General features: G+C 41.1%; 1 protein-coding gene across 1 annotated transcript in view; it reads left to right on the top strand.

The window, feature by feature from the left end:
* Positions 1-14844, top strand: part of LOC147011050 (sodium- and chloride-dependent GABA transporter ine-like) — a 152452-nt gene that overhangs the window by 119821 nt on the left and 17787 nt on the right. The window contains exons 11-13 of the mRNA XM_085860622.1: positions 2071-2170; positions 5977-6077; positions 7364-7531. Of these exons, the coding sequence (XP_085716748.1) occupies positions 2071-2170; positions 5977-6077; positions 7364-7531 (369 nt within the window). The remainder of the gene's footprint in view (positions 1-2070; positions 2171-5976; positions 6078-7363; positions 7532-14844) is intronic.

Here is a 14844-nt window from a genome sequence, read left to right as displayed (position 1 = left end):
TGTCAACTTTTGGTTTCCGTCAATTTCGAGGAGAATGCCTTGTCCGATTAAATCCATTTTTTCTGTGTGTGTTGGGGCTGGGTAGAGGAAGGTTCCTTTCGATATTCAGTCCGATGCGATATCCAATATGGCGGCTAGGGCAGCCATCTTGAATTTGGTTTCCGGACAATAACTTGAGAACGGCTTGACAGATCGATTTTATTTTCATGGGGGTAAAATGGGGGTGGTTAGAGGAAGGTTCCTTTCGATATGCAGCACAATCCGATATCCAATATGGCGGTTCAGGCAGCCATCTTGAATTTGGTTTCCAGACAATAACTTGAGAACGGCTTCACGTATTGATTTCCTTTTTGTGTGATATAATGGGGGTGTTTAGAGGAAGGTTCATTTCGATATTCAGTGCAAACCGATATCCAATATGGCGGCTAGAGCAGCCATCTTGAATTTGGTTTCCGGACAATAACTTGAGAATGGCTTCACACATTGATTTTATTCTGGCGAGGTATAATGGGTTGAGTAGAGGAAGGTTCCTTTCCAAAATGGGCATGCTGCGATTTTCACTGTGGCTGCCATGGCAGCCATCTTGAAATTGGTTTCTGTCAATTTTGAGGAGAACGCCTTGTACGATTCAATCCATTTTTGCTGTGTGTGTTGGGGTTGAGTAGAGGTAGGTTCCTTTCGAAAATGGGCGTGCTGCGATTTTCAATATGGCCACCATCTTGAAATTGGTTTGCGTCAAGTTGCTGAGGGGTTACGCCCGCTTTGCGGTGCTATTTTAAAATAATGGTGTTATATTTGCTGCTCTCCTGATGCTGGCTGGTGTTGTTGGCGTAGTGGTTAGGGTAGCGGCTTGGGATCCAAAAGGTCCTGAGTTCAAGCCCCATTGGCCGCTTGAATTAATACACACCAGGAGGTTGACTCAGCCTGTCATCCTTCCAAGGTTGGCGAAGTGAGTACCAGTGTACTGGGCCGGTGTATGCCCCGGTTAAAATAGGTGTACCATATCCCTGTGATGTAAGAGGCGACCAGGGTTGCGCCAGGAAGGGCATCTGGCGTAAAACCTGTGCCAAATCACTATGCGGATCATATGGATGATCCGCTGTGGCGACCCCTAACGGGAGAGCCGAAAGAAGAAGAAGAAGAAGAAGGTATTTGCTGCTCTCCAATCCTCTGGTACCTGCCCTGGCTCCAGGGAACTATTGAAAATATCTGTTAACATCTTGCTTACCTGCTCAGCCACCTCCATCAATACTCTCGGGTGCATATTATCTGGACCCGGAGCCTTATCGACGCTAAGGTTACCGAGCTGTTCCTTTACTTCCTCTACTCCAACCTAGATCTTCTCTAAAAGCCATTCCTCACCTCCTCGATAGATACTCTCAGCTATTGGCAATTCTCCTGACTGTTGTGGTGTAAAAGTTGAAGCAAAATACCTGTTTAATAAGCCTGCTGTCGCACTTTCATCACTAACCACTCTCCCGGTGCTATTCCTCACTGGCCCACACTGGATCTAACCTGTTCTTTTCCCCTGATATACTTAAAGAAAGCCTTGCTATTATGTTTAATATTCTTAGCCATGTCCTTCTTACCCTCTCAAACTTGAATCGACTCCTGTTGATGTACTTGATTGTGGGTATCACTGATTTTGGTATTGTGTGGTCATTTTCCATGATGTATATTTTTCCCCTTGATTTATGCTCTTGAAAGAATCATTCTTGTAGATGTAAACAATGAGTATTATTGCCATAGCCTCTTGTTAGATTTATCAACCTCTCATTTAAACATTTGCTGACATCCTTAACTTTCTCCACTCTTGCTTGTATTTTTGTCCGTTTACGAATAACCACCATTCTCTTTCTGTGATTTTTTTTTAATCCTGATGGGATGGAGATCAGGGACTTAATGGGAGGCAGAGTCCATTGTTTCTGTTTCTGACTTGGGCTGAGAGTGGGACCTGCTGCAGATCAGGGACATGTTTTTTTTCATATCACCAGAGGACATTATTTTGCTTGGTGCAATGTTACAAAAATATCTAGCTGACAATCCTTTGGTGTTTTTTGTTTTGCATAGGCCGGAATCTATTTCTTCGAACTTGTCCACCATCATTCGTCCATTGTCACCCTTGTGTTTATTGCTTTCTTTGAAGTGATTGCAGTCTGCTGGCTGTATGGTATGTCTCATTATTCAGTGTTCAGAAAACTCATCAACAAAAGTGAATTTTCTTCCTTTTTTCCACTGCAAAATGGTGTTTTTTAATGACAGTCGAGCACTGCATCATGCAAAGTATTCAGATTTGGAGATGTTTCCTCAAGTATTTGTGAATAAACTTGTACATTTTTAATGATTGATCTGATGCTCATAGTGGAATTGAACACAAATGACATGCAGGACAAATACATTCATAGAAAGTGTACTTTAATGTTTGTTGCAATGAAATTCCGAGGGTTGGTATGAAAGTAATGCCTCTTCTTTTTAGCAAATCTACGACAAAGTCGAGATGGGCTGTTAAAGACATAACGATGTCCAGTCGGTCAGTCAGTCAGTGGGTGCATTAACATTTTTGTTTTTCCACACTCCAAGGTGGCTTAACGAATCATTTTGAAACTCAGCATGACGATTTCTGGCGTTGATGTGGAAAAGCAATGCAGCCCTGTAAAAAAAAATAATTAAATGCAGGTGCTGAGATAATTTGCAAATGAACTCAAAATTTAATCTATGATTGTTGTCCATCACATGTTATGAGATTCCATCATCGATGTTTCCTCGTTATTTCATTTTAACCTCTTAATCCTCTCAATTTAACTTTATCTTAAGCATTATTTAATTTAATCTCTTCATAAGACACATCCATCCATCCATTGGGACCATACTCATCTCTCTGTGCAGAGCATTGGTGCTGCCTGAGCAGTCTCCTTGCCTATTGGACACAATCCTGGACGGGTCGCCACTCCGACAAAGTATACCAGCATGCAAGTCCTGCTGCAAGACCCTTGATGGGGACCCAGCTTCCGACACTGGGTTTGACATTGGGAGCCTTGAATGTGTGCATGGCATCATGAAATCAGGAGATTACAAAAGCATTTTGAAGCGCAATGTTCAAAGCAGAACAGCAACCCCAAAACATCAGTGAACCTCCTCCATGTTTGACTCTCTGGAAGGTGTTCTTTTCTTTGAAGGCTTGATTTTGTTTTCCGTAAACAGAGATGATGTGCTTTACCAAAAAGCTCCAATTTGTTCTCATCTGTCCACAGGATATTCTGCCAGAAGGATTTTGGTTGTTCAGGTGTGTTTTCGCAAACTACAGTCAGGCTTTCTTAAATCTCTCTCTCTCTCTCTCTCTCAAGGCCCGGTCACACCTTGACGTTTTAGCCAACGTATGCCGATTTTTGAATTTTTTTTCTAAAACGCTGGCACACGTTGAATACGTTATGGGTAAGTTTTGATAACATTGAGAGCATGCTGAAAAACACTGCCATACGTCGTTGTACGCTGGCTTTAAACGTTGTACTTTTCGGTTGTCCTCAAATTTTTTCATGCTTGAAATTTCACGACGTATGCCGGCGTATGACTCACACGTTCTGCTACGCTGGCCACAAGTTGTATGCACGGTCTGCGATCGTTGACAGACATCAACACATGCTACTTGTAAGTTAATCATAAGTTGAGACATGCCAAGGTAATGTTTAGCGTACCCGAAACTTATTTATAACCTATGATTAACGTGTTGTTGGCACGTTACGCGATCATTGCCACACATCGATAAACGTTACTTTTAAGTTACTCATAGGCTGAAAGACGTCGGTATAATGGATCGTCCTTGCGTCAGCATCCACGGCCACGGCCAGGACACTTATTTGCAGCATTCTTCAAACTTTTCTTCGGCATAACGAGGATGTTCACACTTCGATGTCTAGCTTGGCTATGATTCCAATTATCCATCGGCAGCGTCTATTTAAAATAGTCGAGTTTGAGCGTTTTAACACGTTCAGAAGAAACGCTTCAAATTTCCAAACCCCAGCGTCAAAAAACAAAGGCGAGTGACAGCAATTTAAATCGTTCATTGTAAACAATGAAAATAGCTGAGTGGTACCGTTTAAAAGTCGTTGAGTGTAAAAAAAATCCAATTGTTGAGCGCAAGCGTCTACTTTCAATAGTGGAGATGCAGCCATTTAAATCGTTGAGTGGCAGCCTATGAACCTACCCGTGGACACGCGGACGCAAGGAGGATCCATCATAACCCACACCCTCCCCCTCACACTCACCTACTACTGCCAACATGAACAAACTACTACTAATACTAATACTAATACTAATACTAATACTGATACTGATACTGATACTGATACTGTTACTGCTGACATGGACATCGACTCAAAAAGGAACTCGAAAACACTGTTGGGTTCCCTTTTATGAGCAGCATTTTTATATACCAATTCCCAAAACCGCTGGGAACACGTCTTTATATGGCAGTTGTCACCTAGAAACACGTTCATTTTTTTTTTTTTTGTCGACCGGAAGACGTCATTGGAATACGTCTACATACGTCGATGTGTGTTGGGACTACGTAAAGAATTGGTTCAAAGCACGTCAAACATAAGTTAGAAATAAGTTTCGCGTAAAAAAGACATTACCGCGACGTGTTTCGACTTATGAGTGGCTTAGAAGTAGCGTTTTTGGACGTGTGTAAGCGTCCACATATCGTGTGTAAAACTTATCCCCATCGCATGCGGATCGTGTGTCATACGCCGAGTACGTCGTAAATTTTGAACATGTTTAAAATTTCTTGACGTACTCTACTTACTACGACATATGATAGCATACTTTAGCATTGTACTCACGTATACCAAACTTACTCATACCGTATTTGACGTGCCCCAACGTTTTAGACACATTTTTCTTAGGTCGGCATACGCTGGCAAGATCGCCAAGGTGTGACCGCGATGTTGACACTTCCATTTCTACGGCAGTTATGATTCGAATCGTTGTGCGTCAGCCTTTTAATAGGCTACGTCACGACATCGTCGGCGATGCGTGCAACGTGCTATGCCGAAGTTAGACTATCGTTGGGCATCGGTTGTGTAGGCCGACAACAGGTTCAGCATTCGTTGGTATAAGTTATCTATAACACAACGAAACGTTCTGTGTCCATTACTAATATGTTATGCATACGACCAACTCGTTATGAATACGTCCGAATCTTAAAAAAAAAAAACATCAAAAGTTCAACGTCAGCCAGCGTTTTACATACATTTTAATACGTTGCCATCGCTGGCTAAAACGTCAAGGTGTGACCGGGCCTTCAGCAGCGGGGTCCTCCTGAGGCTCCCACCATAGAATGCCCTTTTATTGAGTTGGTGATGGATGGTGCGAGTCAAAAGTGTCGCACTTTGTATTTGAAGGTCAGCTTGAATCTGTTTGTCAGTTGATCGAGGTGCTTTCTCCACCATTTGAACAATCCTTCACTGCAATCTTTGATCAAGTTTTCTCTTGCAGCCACGTTCATTTAAAACAATCCAGACAAGAATTAGCAAACAATGAAATGAGGAAAAATGAGGTTTTTTTTGTATGCATTTCACATTTGAACCCCTAAAATTGGAACGGGGGCCGAAATCTTAACAAAAAATATACAAATAAAAATTAAACTTGCTTTGAACCAGGTACCTTCACTTCAAATTTGAAGATTGACTCAGAAATGAAACAATGTTGTGTAATTGTGATATTTGGAAAGAGAGAAAACAAAGGAAAAACAATGTCTCCACTCCCTTGATGAGGTGAGGCCTTCTCATTAAGCATAAACACCACGCTAAAATCACAAAACCCTTTGTCCTGCATGAGATAAATGTACAACCTCCTTCACAAATCTAAGAACATTCTAAAAATTCTGATTAAACATGAAGTGGCTTGTTAACATTTAATGACGTTGATGACCATTTCACTTTTTGAGTCTGTGATCATTTGGGTGATTACTTGTTACAGGAATTCCATTACTGTCAAGAAATGTTCAAGGAATGACTGGTAAAAAGCCTGCAATGTTGTTCAGAGTTTGCTGGAACTTTGTGTCACCCTGCCTCGTTGTGGTAAGGTGTTATCCAGCATGGCCCAAATACTTTGCTCTGTGTTCTCAAGCTCTGACTTTATTTTAAATTCAAAATTTAGACTCATGGAAAAGTAAGATGACAAGGGAGAGAATGGAGTACCACGATGAGATGCTGAAAGTAGAACAGCAGGTAGATGCAACAATATGATTAATGGACATGGAGGGGGAAGGAAACATAACTTGAAAGTGTGATGTAGGTGTAGGGCAAGGGAATGAGGATTAAAAAAAATATCACACGTCGGGATAGAGGATGACTTAAGGTGATGGTAAATTTAACTGCCAACTTGAAGCCCTTGTGGTAAAACTGGGATTGAACAGACTTGAAAAGGAGGTTTCACAAGTCGGAGAAGAGAGAATCTAATGAGGGGACGTAATCATTGAGCCAGGATTTTGTGAGGAAGGGGGTCAACCTAAAAGCAATTGCCTGAATAATGCATTTGATCTGGAGGGAAGAGGAACTAGCAAGGAATGGAGAGAACAGCTTTAGATTCCAGAAAATCCAGGAGAGACAAATGTGATGCTGGGCAGCAGTTCTTACATGAGAGCAGTACTTCCAAGGAATTATGAATCAGGCCTTATAGGCAGTGAGTAGTGCTGAATTTCCAAGGAATTACTTGAAAGAATAGAGGAAACCCAGTCTGAGGATAGCCTTTGGGGGCCAGCTTTGCTATATGGTCTGTCCAGGCGAGGTAATAGCTGATGATGAGGACTAGCAGTTCAAGAGACGGATCCTCTTCCAGTCGCTGGCATGGAAAATTATAGGTCCGCTCATTTACCGATCCTTCCGAGTAACAGGATGAGACTGAAACTTCCCAGGATTGATGGACATGTTCCATTTGTCAGACCAACATCTCGTCAATTCCAGATCAGCACAGTGTGTTGCAGCGACCTGACTTTAAGTGGCATGCAAGGTACTGTATAATACAGTGCTGATTTATATTCACATAATGTAGTCAGTCAATAAGCAAGGTCTCTTTAGCTTCTCTCATTTGTTGGATGCCATTTCTTGTATGTTGTAACCAATTATTTGAGAAAGAACAGTGGATATGTTTATTCTGAACATTTTCATCCTCATGTTAACTGAAATAATTTGGCCACAAAATATTTTTGATTATCTATGCAATAATCAAATCGTTTAAACATAGTTTTCATCAGCATATTATATTTACCTGGATTCATCTACAAGCATTATTATCAGTGTGTGATCTGGTTTTTATTATCAAAATAAAAGTTCCATCATGTTTTTCCTGTGTGGTGCAATTTCAGATCATGCTTGCATTTAGCCTTATTCGGTACGACCCAGTACATTATGGAAACTATACATACCCCTCATGGGCGGTTGTGCTTGGTTGGTTAATAACGATCTTCTGCATCATATGGATCCCCCTGGGCATCATTCACACACTCGCTACCTCCTCTGGCACCCCTTGGCAGGTGAAGATGCAAACTGAATCAAGGCTTGCAGTGATTTTTGTGATTCTTTAAGTTTGCATTTATGTGTATCACTTAATTACTTTGTGACTAATTATTATAAAGCAGCCAGAATGGATGAGGTCAATAATGACTTGTTGAACCAACCCCCCCCCCCCCACCACCATATGTTACCTATTTGAACTTGAAAATGATACTTTTACACTTTTTATTCTCTAGTGTGTTTTTCTCTCCCTCTGCTTGCTGTTTATATCTTAATTATGTGTTTGCTTGTTTTTTGGGCCCAAAATTAAACTTTTAAATGCTCTTTAATCTTCTTGAAAACCAGCATCAATTAGGTTATTGTCTTTCCGATCCAAAATTCAAACTTCGATTATTGTTTTTATTGTTTTTATTTTTAAAAGTAATTGTTATTATTATTATTATTATTATTATTATTATTATTATCATCATCATCATCATTATTATTATTTTATTACAATTATTATTGTTTAAATTATCACATCTAAGTTATAAAAGATCGGTCTCGGCATGCCTGCAGGCGTCCATCCATCAACAATTGCTCTGGAGGGGAATACTACCAATCAAGCAATAACGGCTCCCCATACACAATCGGCAGTGTAGCATGCACGTACATGCACAGCACAGCCATACACGCATACACACATGCACGTACATGCAGCACATAATGTGTTACTCATGTTCACATGAGGAAAGTTTGTTTCCTGGCACGGTCCGTTACAAGTACGTACCACAAACATTTTGATCAAAAGAAGGAAGAGAGAAGGAGGGGGAGGGGGAGAATTATTTATTTATTTTGATCTTCCTCTGAGTGTGTTGTTGTATATAATTTGGAATTCAGCATCTGAAAAGGTTGCGATGAATATGCAATTGACACTCTCCCCCCTCCTCGCACCCCGAGTATATAGCAAGGCAGGTATCGATACACCACCTAATTTATTTATTTTTACCATTAACTACTACCGTTGTTTTTTTTTGGTTGAAACAATTTCGCAAAGATTGGTATTCTCATCAGCGAAGTGACGGGTCTTACATTATAGTTAAATCCTTCAATGTCGCTGGGGTGATGTTCCTGAAAAGTGTCGCATAATCCAAAACTGCAAAAGTTAATACTTAAAGCTCATGAGAAAAATGGGGTGAAGTTCCTGGACTTCAAAGAAATGTCGAAGAAGGTGGGTGTCAGCCAAAAATAAATGTATCACAATTGATATAAACATGTAAAATAAATACAAAACATGTAAACATTTGAATAAATATTTAAAATAAATAAATGAAAATTAAAAAACACAAGACCTTTACATTTAAATATAAAAACACATGAGTCCTGCTCATGGCATCCTCTTCCGGAATAATTCCATCTCATCAGCGTTAAAGACCTGGGCCAAGTTGCTCAAAGCATCGTTAAATTTAATGACCAATTAGGCTTAATCGGTCATTAAATCCCTTAACGATAGATTAGCAAATGACAGGATTTAACAGTGTTGCTCAAAGGTTAAGAGGGATTTAATCGATCGTTAAAGTTAACGATAACTTTGAGCAACAGCATTAAACCTATCGTTAATTTAACGATAGGTTTAATCGATCGTTAAGCTAATGATAGGTTTAACGACGCTTTGAGCAACCGGGCCCTGCCTGCTCCAGCCGAAATCGTTTCTTCTCAATCAGTTTCTTGAGCTGTGGTGGGTCGTTCTCTGTTGCAACAAGTTTTGCCGATGCTGCTTCCCAGGCTAACGTGATGCTACAGAGGCTTCCTCTTCTTGAATATGCCTTGCATAAAATGTTCCTGGTTGCAAAATACTTTCTCTCGTATCACTGGCCCACTCAGACACTTTTTTATGCTTTTGGTCCTCGATCCAAACATTATAGGACTTATGGACTTGTGGTATCTGGCACAAACAAAGGACACGGGAAGTGCTATACACTTTAAATGGACAACATTAGAGCTGTTTGGACCAGAGAACTGCAGGCCAGGATGGTGCAGTAAGCAACAGAGGGCCCTGGTTGAGAACATAATACTTTAATGAACATAATACATAATACCCTTTCAGCCTACCAGCAACCTCCCATTGATTTCGCCTTGTGGGCGGGATGGAGAAAAATATGGCGCCACCTACAGGCAGCGGGTGCCCAATACATTGGACCAGCCACATGCTGGGAAGGTTGCCCTTGGGGGATTGTAACTCGGTAAATCACAAAGTAAATTATGAACTCAAAGAATTAGTAGTTTGATGGGTCTTTCACAGAGGTCAGACATCTGGCGTCTGCCTTTGCTGGCCCTCCAATGCAACAATATCATTAAGTGTGCAGAATATAACTTTTGGCAAATTACTTTACTCGAGCACTCTTCATGGTTTGCGTATGTATAATCATATGATGAAGGGTCAAGATGGCCCAGGGGATGTTATCTTTTTTTCTTATGCAGCACAATGTAAATTATTTGAATTTGGAGATTGGTTTTGGTCATTCGCAGAACTGCATCTGTCCAACGTAACAACATCTGTGCAACCTCAATATTGAACTCTCAATGTTGTTGCCCTCCTCAAAAACCTGGTGGCAGCATGTTAAGTCTGTCTATGGAATATGCTCCCCCTTCATCCCTTCTCTCACTTCAAATGGCACCACAGCCGACTTTACTCATGAGTTTCAATTTTATGGTTGCTTCCAAATTTTGTGTCCTCAACCCTACACTCCCTGTACCGACTCAACCCATCCAACTGCACCTGGACCATATGTCTTTTGCACTAGAAGGTGGAGATGATTCTTTCAACCCTCAACTATGATTCTGCAACTGGATGGGATAGCATCAGCTCAGGGGTTCTCAAAACCTGCTCTGCTGCTCTTGCGCATCCTCATTCTCCTCTTTTCACCTTGTCATTTGCCCGAGGTCATCTTCCATCTGTTTGAAAGTCACCAACATCACTTCTTCTTCTTCTTTCGGCTAGCTCCCGTCAGGGGTCGCCACAGCAGATCAACCGTCGTTTTGTTGTCCACATAATGATTTGGCATAGGTTTTTACGCCGGATGCCCTTCCTGACGCAACCCTGGTTGCCTCTTACGACACAGAGGGATAAGTCACCCAACATCACTGCATTACATAAAAAAAGGTTCCAAAACTGTTCCCCTTAACTGCAGACCGAATATATTACTTCCAATCAGCAAGGTCATGCAATCCATCATCACATTTGTGAAATATTTCCTTTTCTCCAACGGCCTCATCTCAGATCACCAATTTCGATTCAGACCAGGTCACTCCACCGTGGATATGCTGCTTCGACTCTCCCAATAATGGATGGAGGCCCTCTATGTCAGACATGATCAGGGCCATCTCTCTGGACATATCACGTGCTTTCAATACAATATGGCATCCAGCCTTGCTATCCAAACTTTCAACCTATAGCATCCAATGACACTTCCACACATGGCTTACTGATGTCCTCCACTCTCATAGCCAATGTGAGGCTCTCGACAGAATCCTTTTCCCTATCTCTATGAAGGCTACAGTGCCCCAAGGCACTCTCTGGAAGATCCTATTCCTGATCTTCATTAATGATCTATCTGACTCTTTGGAACACCCCCTTTATACTTACATCACTCTGCCCTCTACCGTGACATCACTCTTCCATCAGATAGGCCAGCAGCAGCCCCTTCCCTCTCTTTGGACCTTGACAATATCACAAGCTGGTCAAAAACGTGGAATATGGATTTCAATCTCGACAGATATCACACTCTCATTATTTCTCTCATAAAGGACCATCTGGCAACCACTCCCATCTACTTTATGAACAATCCTCTTGAGGAAGTTTCATCTCACTATCAGCTATTATCTTTCTTGGGCAATATTTCTTGAAACAATATTTCAAAGTTGGCCTCGAAAGCCAGTCACCGACAGGGCATGCTCCATCGTACAAAGTCCTCCCTTGGCACACCTGAAATCCCATCCACCGACAAGGCCTTAATATGCAGCTTGATGAAGTGCTGGCTCCCCTACCTCACATCTTGCTCAGCTTGATGCCATGGAATTGAAGGCCTTAAAGGTCATTGGAATCTCCTTTGTTGAACCTGATTCTGTGGGCTTATCACTTTCCCATCAGAGACAGGTCGGTGGTCTCTGTCTTCTGCCACCTCCTTTCTAGTCTTGCACACTTTGGTCTTCATGCTTTGTCCTCCCCCCTCCTCCCCCTCCTCCCGCCCCCCCAGTTTTCTGCAAGCAACACGTGGTCCAACATCAATCCCCTTCTGGTGAAACTCCAAACATCCAGTATCTTGCAGATTCAACTTTTACATTCTCTTCAGTCTCATTCTTCCCTCCCAATATTCAAGAAGCTGTTCATCACCATCTCAGATTATCCAACATCCAAAACCTTGAAATTTTCTACCCCCGTTAACCCTCCCACCTCAAAGGAGACTTACTTGTCCATGTCAGTAGTAGATTGATGGGGTTTCTTTGGCACCCATGCAAATGAATGGGGAAAACTTTGAATTGATCCCCGAAAATCCCGAAACAGGAGGCTAATTCCTCCCATACAAATGTATAGGGAGAACTCTCTGACTCGAGACCCATTAGGACAAAAAGAGAAGTATGATTATCTGCCATACAAATGTATAGGGAGAACTCTCTGACTCGAAACCCATCAGGACAAAAAGAGAAGTATGATTTTCTGCCATACAAGGTCATGTTAAATTGAGACTGTCTCAGGGTCCAAAAAAACCTCATACAAATTAATAGGGGAAGTTTTCTTGATCAAGGCTTATTTGGTCAAAAGAGGAGAATGATTTTCTCTCCCCCTCGGACTCTTACTCCACTCAAAGAGTGAGCCAACGAATATTTGATCATGTTCTATTTGAGGTAAAAAATTAATTTTCCTATTACATTCATCACCATCGAGTATGTTCACAAATATTATTTTAGAACGTTGTTCTTGGTCTAAATATCTTTGTTGAGCAGAACTAAAATGTTAAACTTCTCTCAATGCTCTTGTTTGGCCACCTCCTGAGCCTCATATTATTTTTTGCATAAACCACGCCCACTTTTCATAAGCCCCGCCCACTTTCATGAGGTATTTTCGTCAGCCACGCCCACTTTTCTTAAGCACCACCCACTTTTCCTAAGCCCCACCCACTTTCATGAGGTATTTATATAAGCCACGCCCACTTTTCACAAGTTTTACTAAGCTCCGCCTACTCTTACATCATTTCCAGTTCATCTCTGACTCACAAAGAAATCACTAGAAAATTCTAGAATGTTATGGTTTTGAAAAATTTCCCAATGATGGCTTGCCTGGGCTTGAAAAGGGAAACCATGCCCACCAGTCTTTCTGCATAAAAGCTTCAACCCAGACTCCATTTCAAACATTTTTTACTGACAATGGAGTACTGTGCTGAGCTTGGAGTTCCTTGGAGTTCTACTACTTGTATGGAACAAAACCTTCAAGTTGATGAACTGGATTCAAACCTCTTATCTATTGAGGTAAGATTTTATTTTCCTATTTACAGAGTTTGATTTAAGCATATAAAAATTTAATAATTAAATCACTTAATTAATACATTATTATTTTCTCTCACAAGAAATTGTATCTGAAATACGAAATGAAAATACTGCTTTTGCCACAACTTGGGGCGAAATTGTTGGTTTGGTTGAAGACCTTATGAGCAACTAAGACCCACAGAACGAGTTCGTCCTTGATGACCCAACCAAAGAGTTATACCTTGGAGACCAGCAAAATCCTGAAAAAGAGTTTTGCAGCAATAGTACTCATTGTGAGTTATCAAGACAATACCCACTGAACAAGTTATACCTTGATGAGCCAGAATACAAGTTTTACCATGGAGACTCACAAATTTTGAAAAAATCAGTAAATGAGTTCTGCCTTGATGGTTTAAATAACTACCTTGGAGACTCGGGAAAAGGGTTCTGCCAAGATGGTTCCAAATATGGGGCCGACCTTGGAGACTCACACATTTTGAAAAAAATCACTAAATGAGTTATCCTTGGTGGTTTTAAATGTGAAACCTACATCGGAGACCTCACAAATTTTGAAAAAATCAGTAAATGAGTTCTGCCTTGATGGTTTAAATAACTACCTTGAAAACTCTGGAAAAGGGTTCTGCCAAGATGGTTCTAAATATGGGGCCTACCTTGGAGACTCACAAATTTTGAAAAAATCAGGAAATGAGTTATCCCTTAGAGACTTTGAAAGTTGGTTTTATTTTGGAGAATTGAAATGTGGGTTCTGGCTTGATAACTCAAAATGTGATACATATCTTGGAAACTCAACAGGAATGTGGTTAACCTTGGAGACTTGAAAAGTTGGCTTTAATTTGGAGACTTGAAATGTGGTTTCTGCCACTCTTTAGGATCTAAACCTATCGATGTAGTTCTTTGTTGGATGGTGCTTGATGAGAATAATATCAAGAAAATTCTGAGAAGAAAGTGCAGGAAAGTTCTTATTCCCCCTTTCTACTTCATCAAACATGAAAGCCTTAAAAGACAGAAATGGAAGAAGAGAAAAAAAAAACATGAAAAAAATATATTGTTAGTTCTGGCAAGAAAGTGCAGGAAGGTTCTTACTCCACCTTTCCATTTCATCAAACCTGAAAGCCTTAAAAGACAGAATTGGAAGAAGAGAAAAAAAAGAAAAGAAAAGACATTGTGTTGGGTGAGGGTTGGGGTTGAGATTTTGAATGTGTGGGTGAGGATTTTGAATGTGAGGATTGGAGTGAGGGTTGAGATTTTGAATGTGAGGGTTGAGTGGGGGGTTGAGATTTTGAATATGATGGTTCGGGCAGGGGTTGAGATTTTGAATGTGAGGTTTGGGGTGGGGGTTTAGATTTTGAATGTGACGGGGGGGGTAAACACACACGCACACGCACACGCACACATGCACACATGCACACACGCACACACGCACACACACACACACACACACACACACACACACACACACACACACACACACACACCAACAAACAAAAGTTAAGCCTTGACTATTCAGTTGACGATTCTGTGTTTTGGGTTCACAGATCTAAGAATATCCCCCCTTGACACACATTATATACAGCAGATGCCACCTGTTATACACCTCGGACTTGGCCCTCGAGTGTCCACAATGGTGTATTGTCAGGGGGAGTGAAGCGCCAACCCATTGCTCCCATGGGTATTATCTGCTTAGTTTTGTCTTTTGTAATTCCTGTGAATATAATGAACCTAAAATCTCTTCCCCTTCAAAATCATATATCTAAGAAGTCCAAGGAACCGTATCTATTACATCAACAATTTAAAAAAGTTTGTTCGTCCA

Source organism: Eptatretus burgeri, chromosome 16 (assembly GCF_056783735.1).
Source record: "Eptatretus burgeri isolate ZD-2024b chromosome 16, Ebu_testis_v1, whole genome shotgun sequence".
In the NCBI taxonomy this organism is placed as follows: Eukaryota; Metazoa; Chordata; class Myxini; order Myxiniformes; family Myxinidae; genus Eptatretus; species Eptatretus burgeri.
The sequence above is the reverse complement of the archived record's forward strand: the minus strand, read 5'-3'. Positions and strand labels throughout refer to the sequence as shown.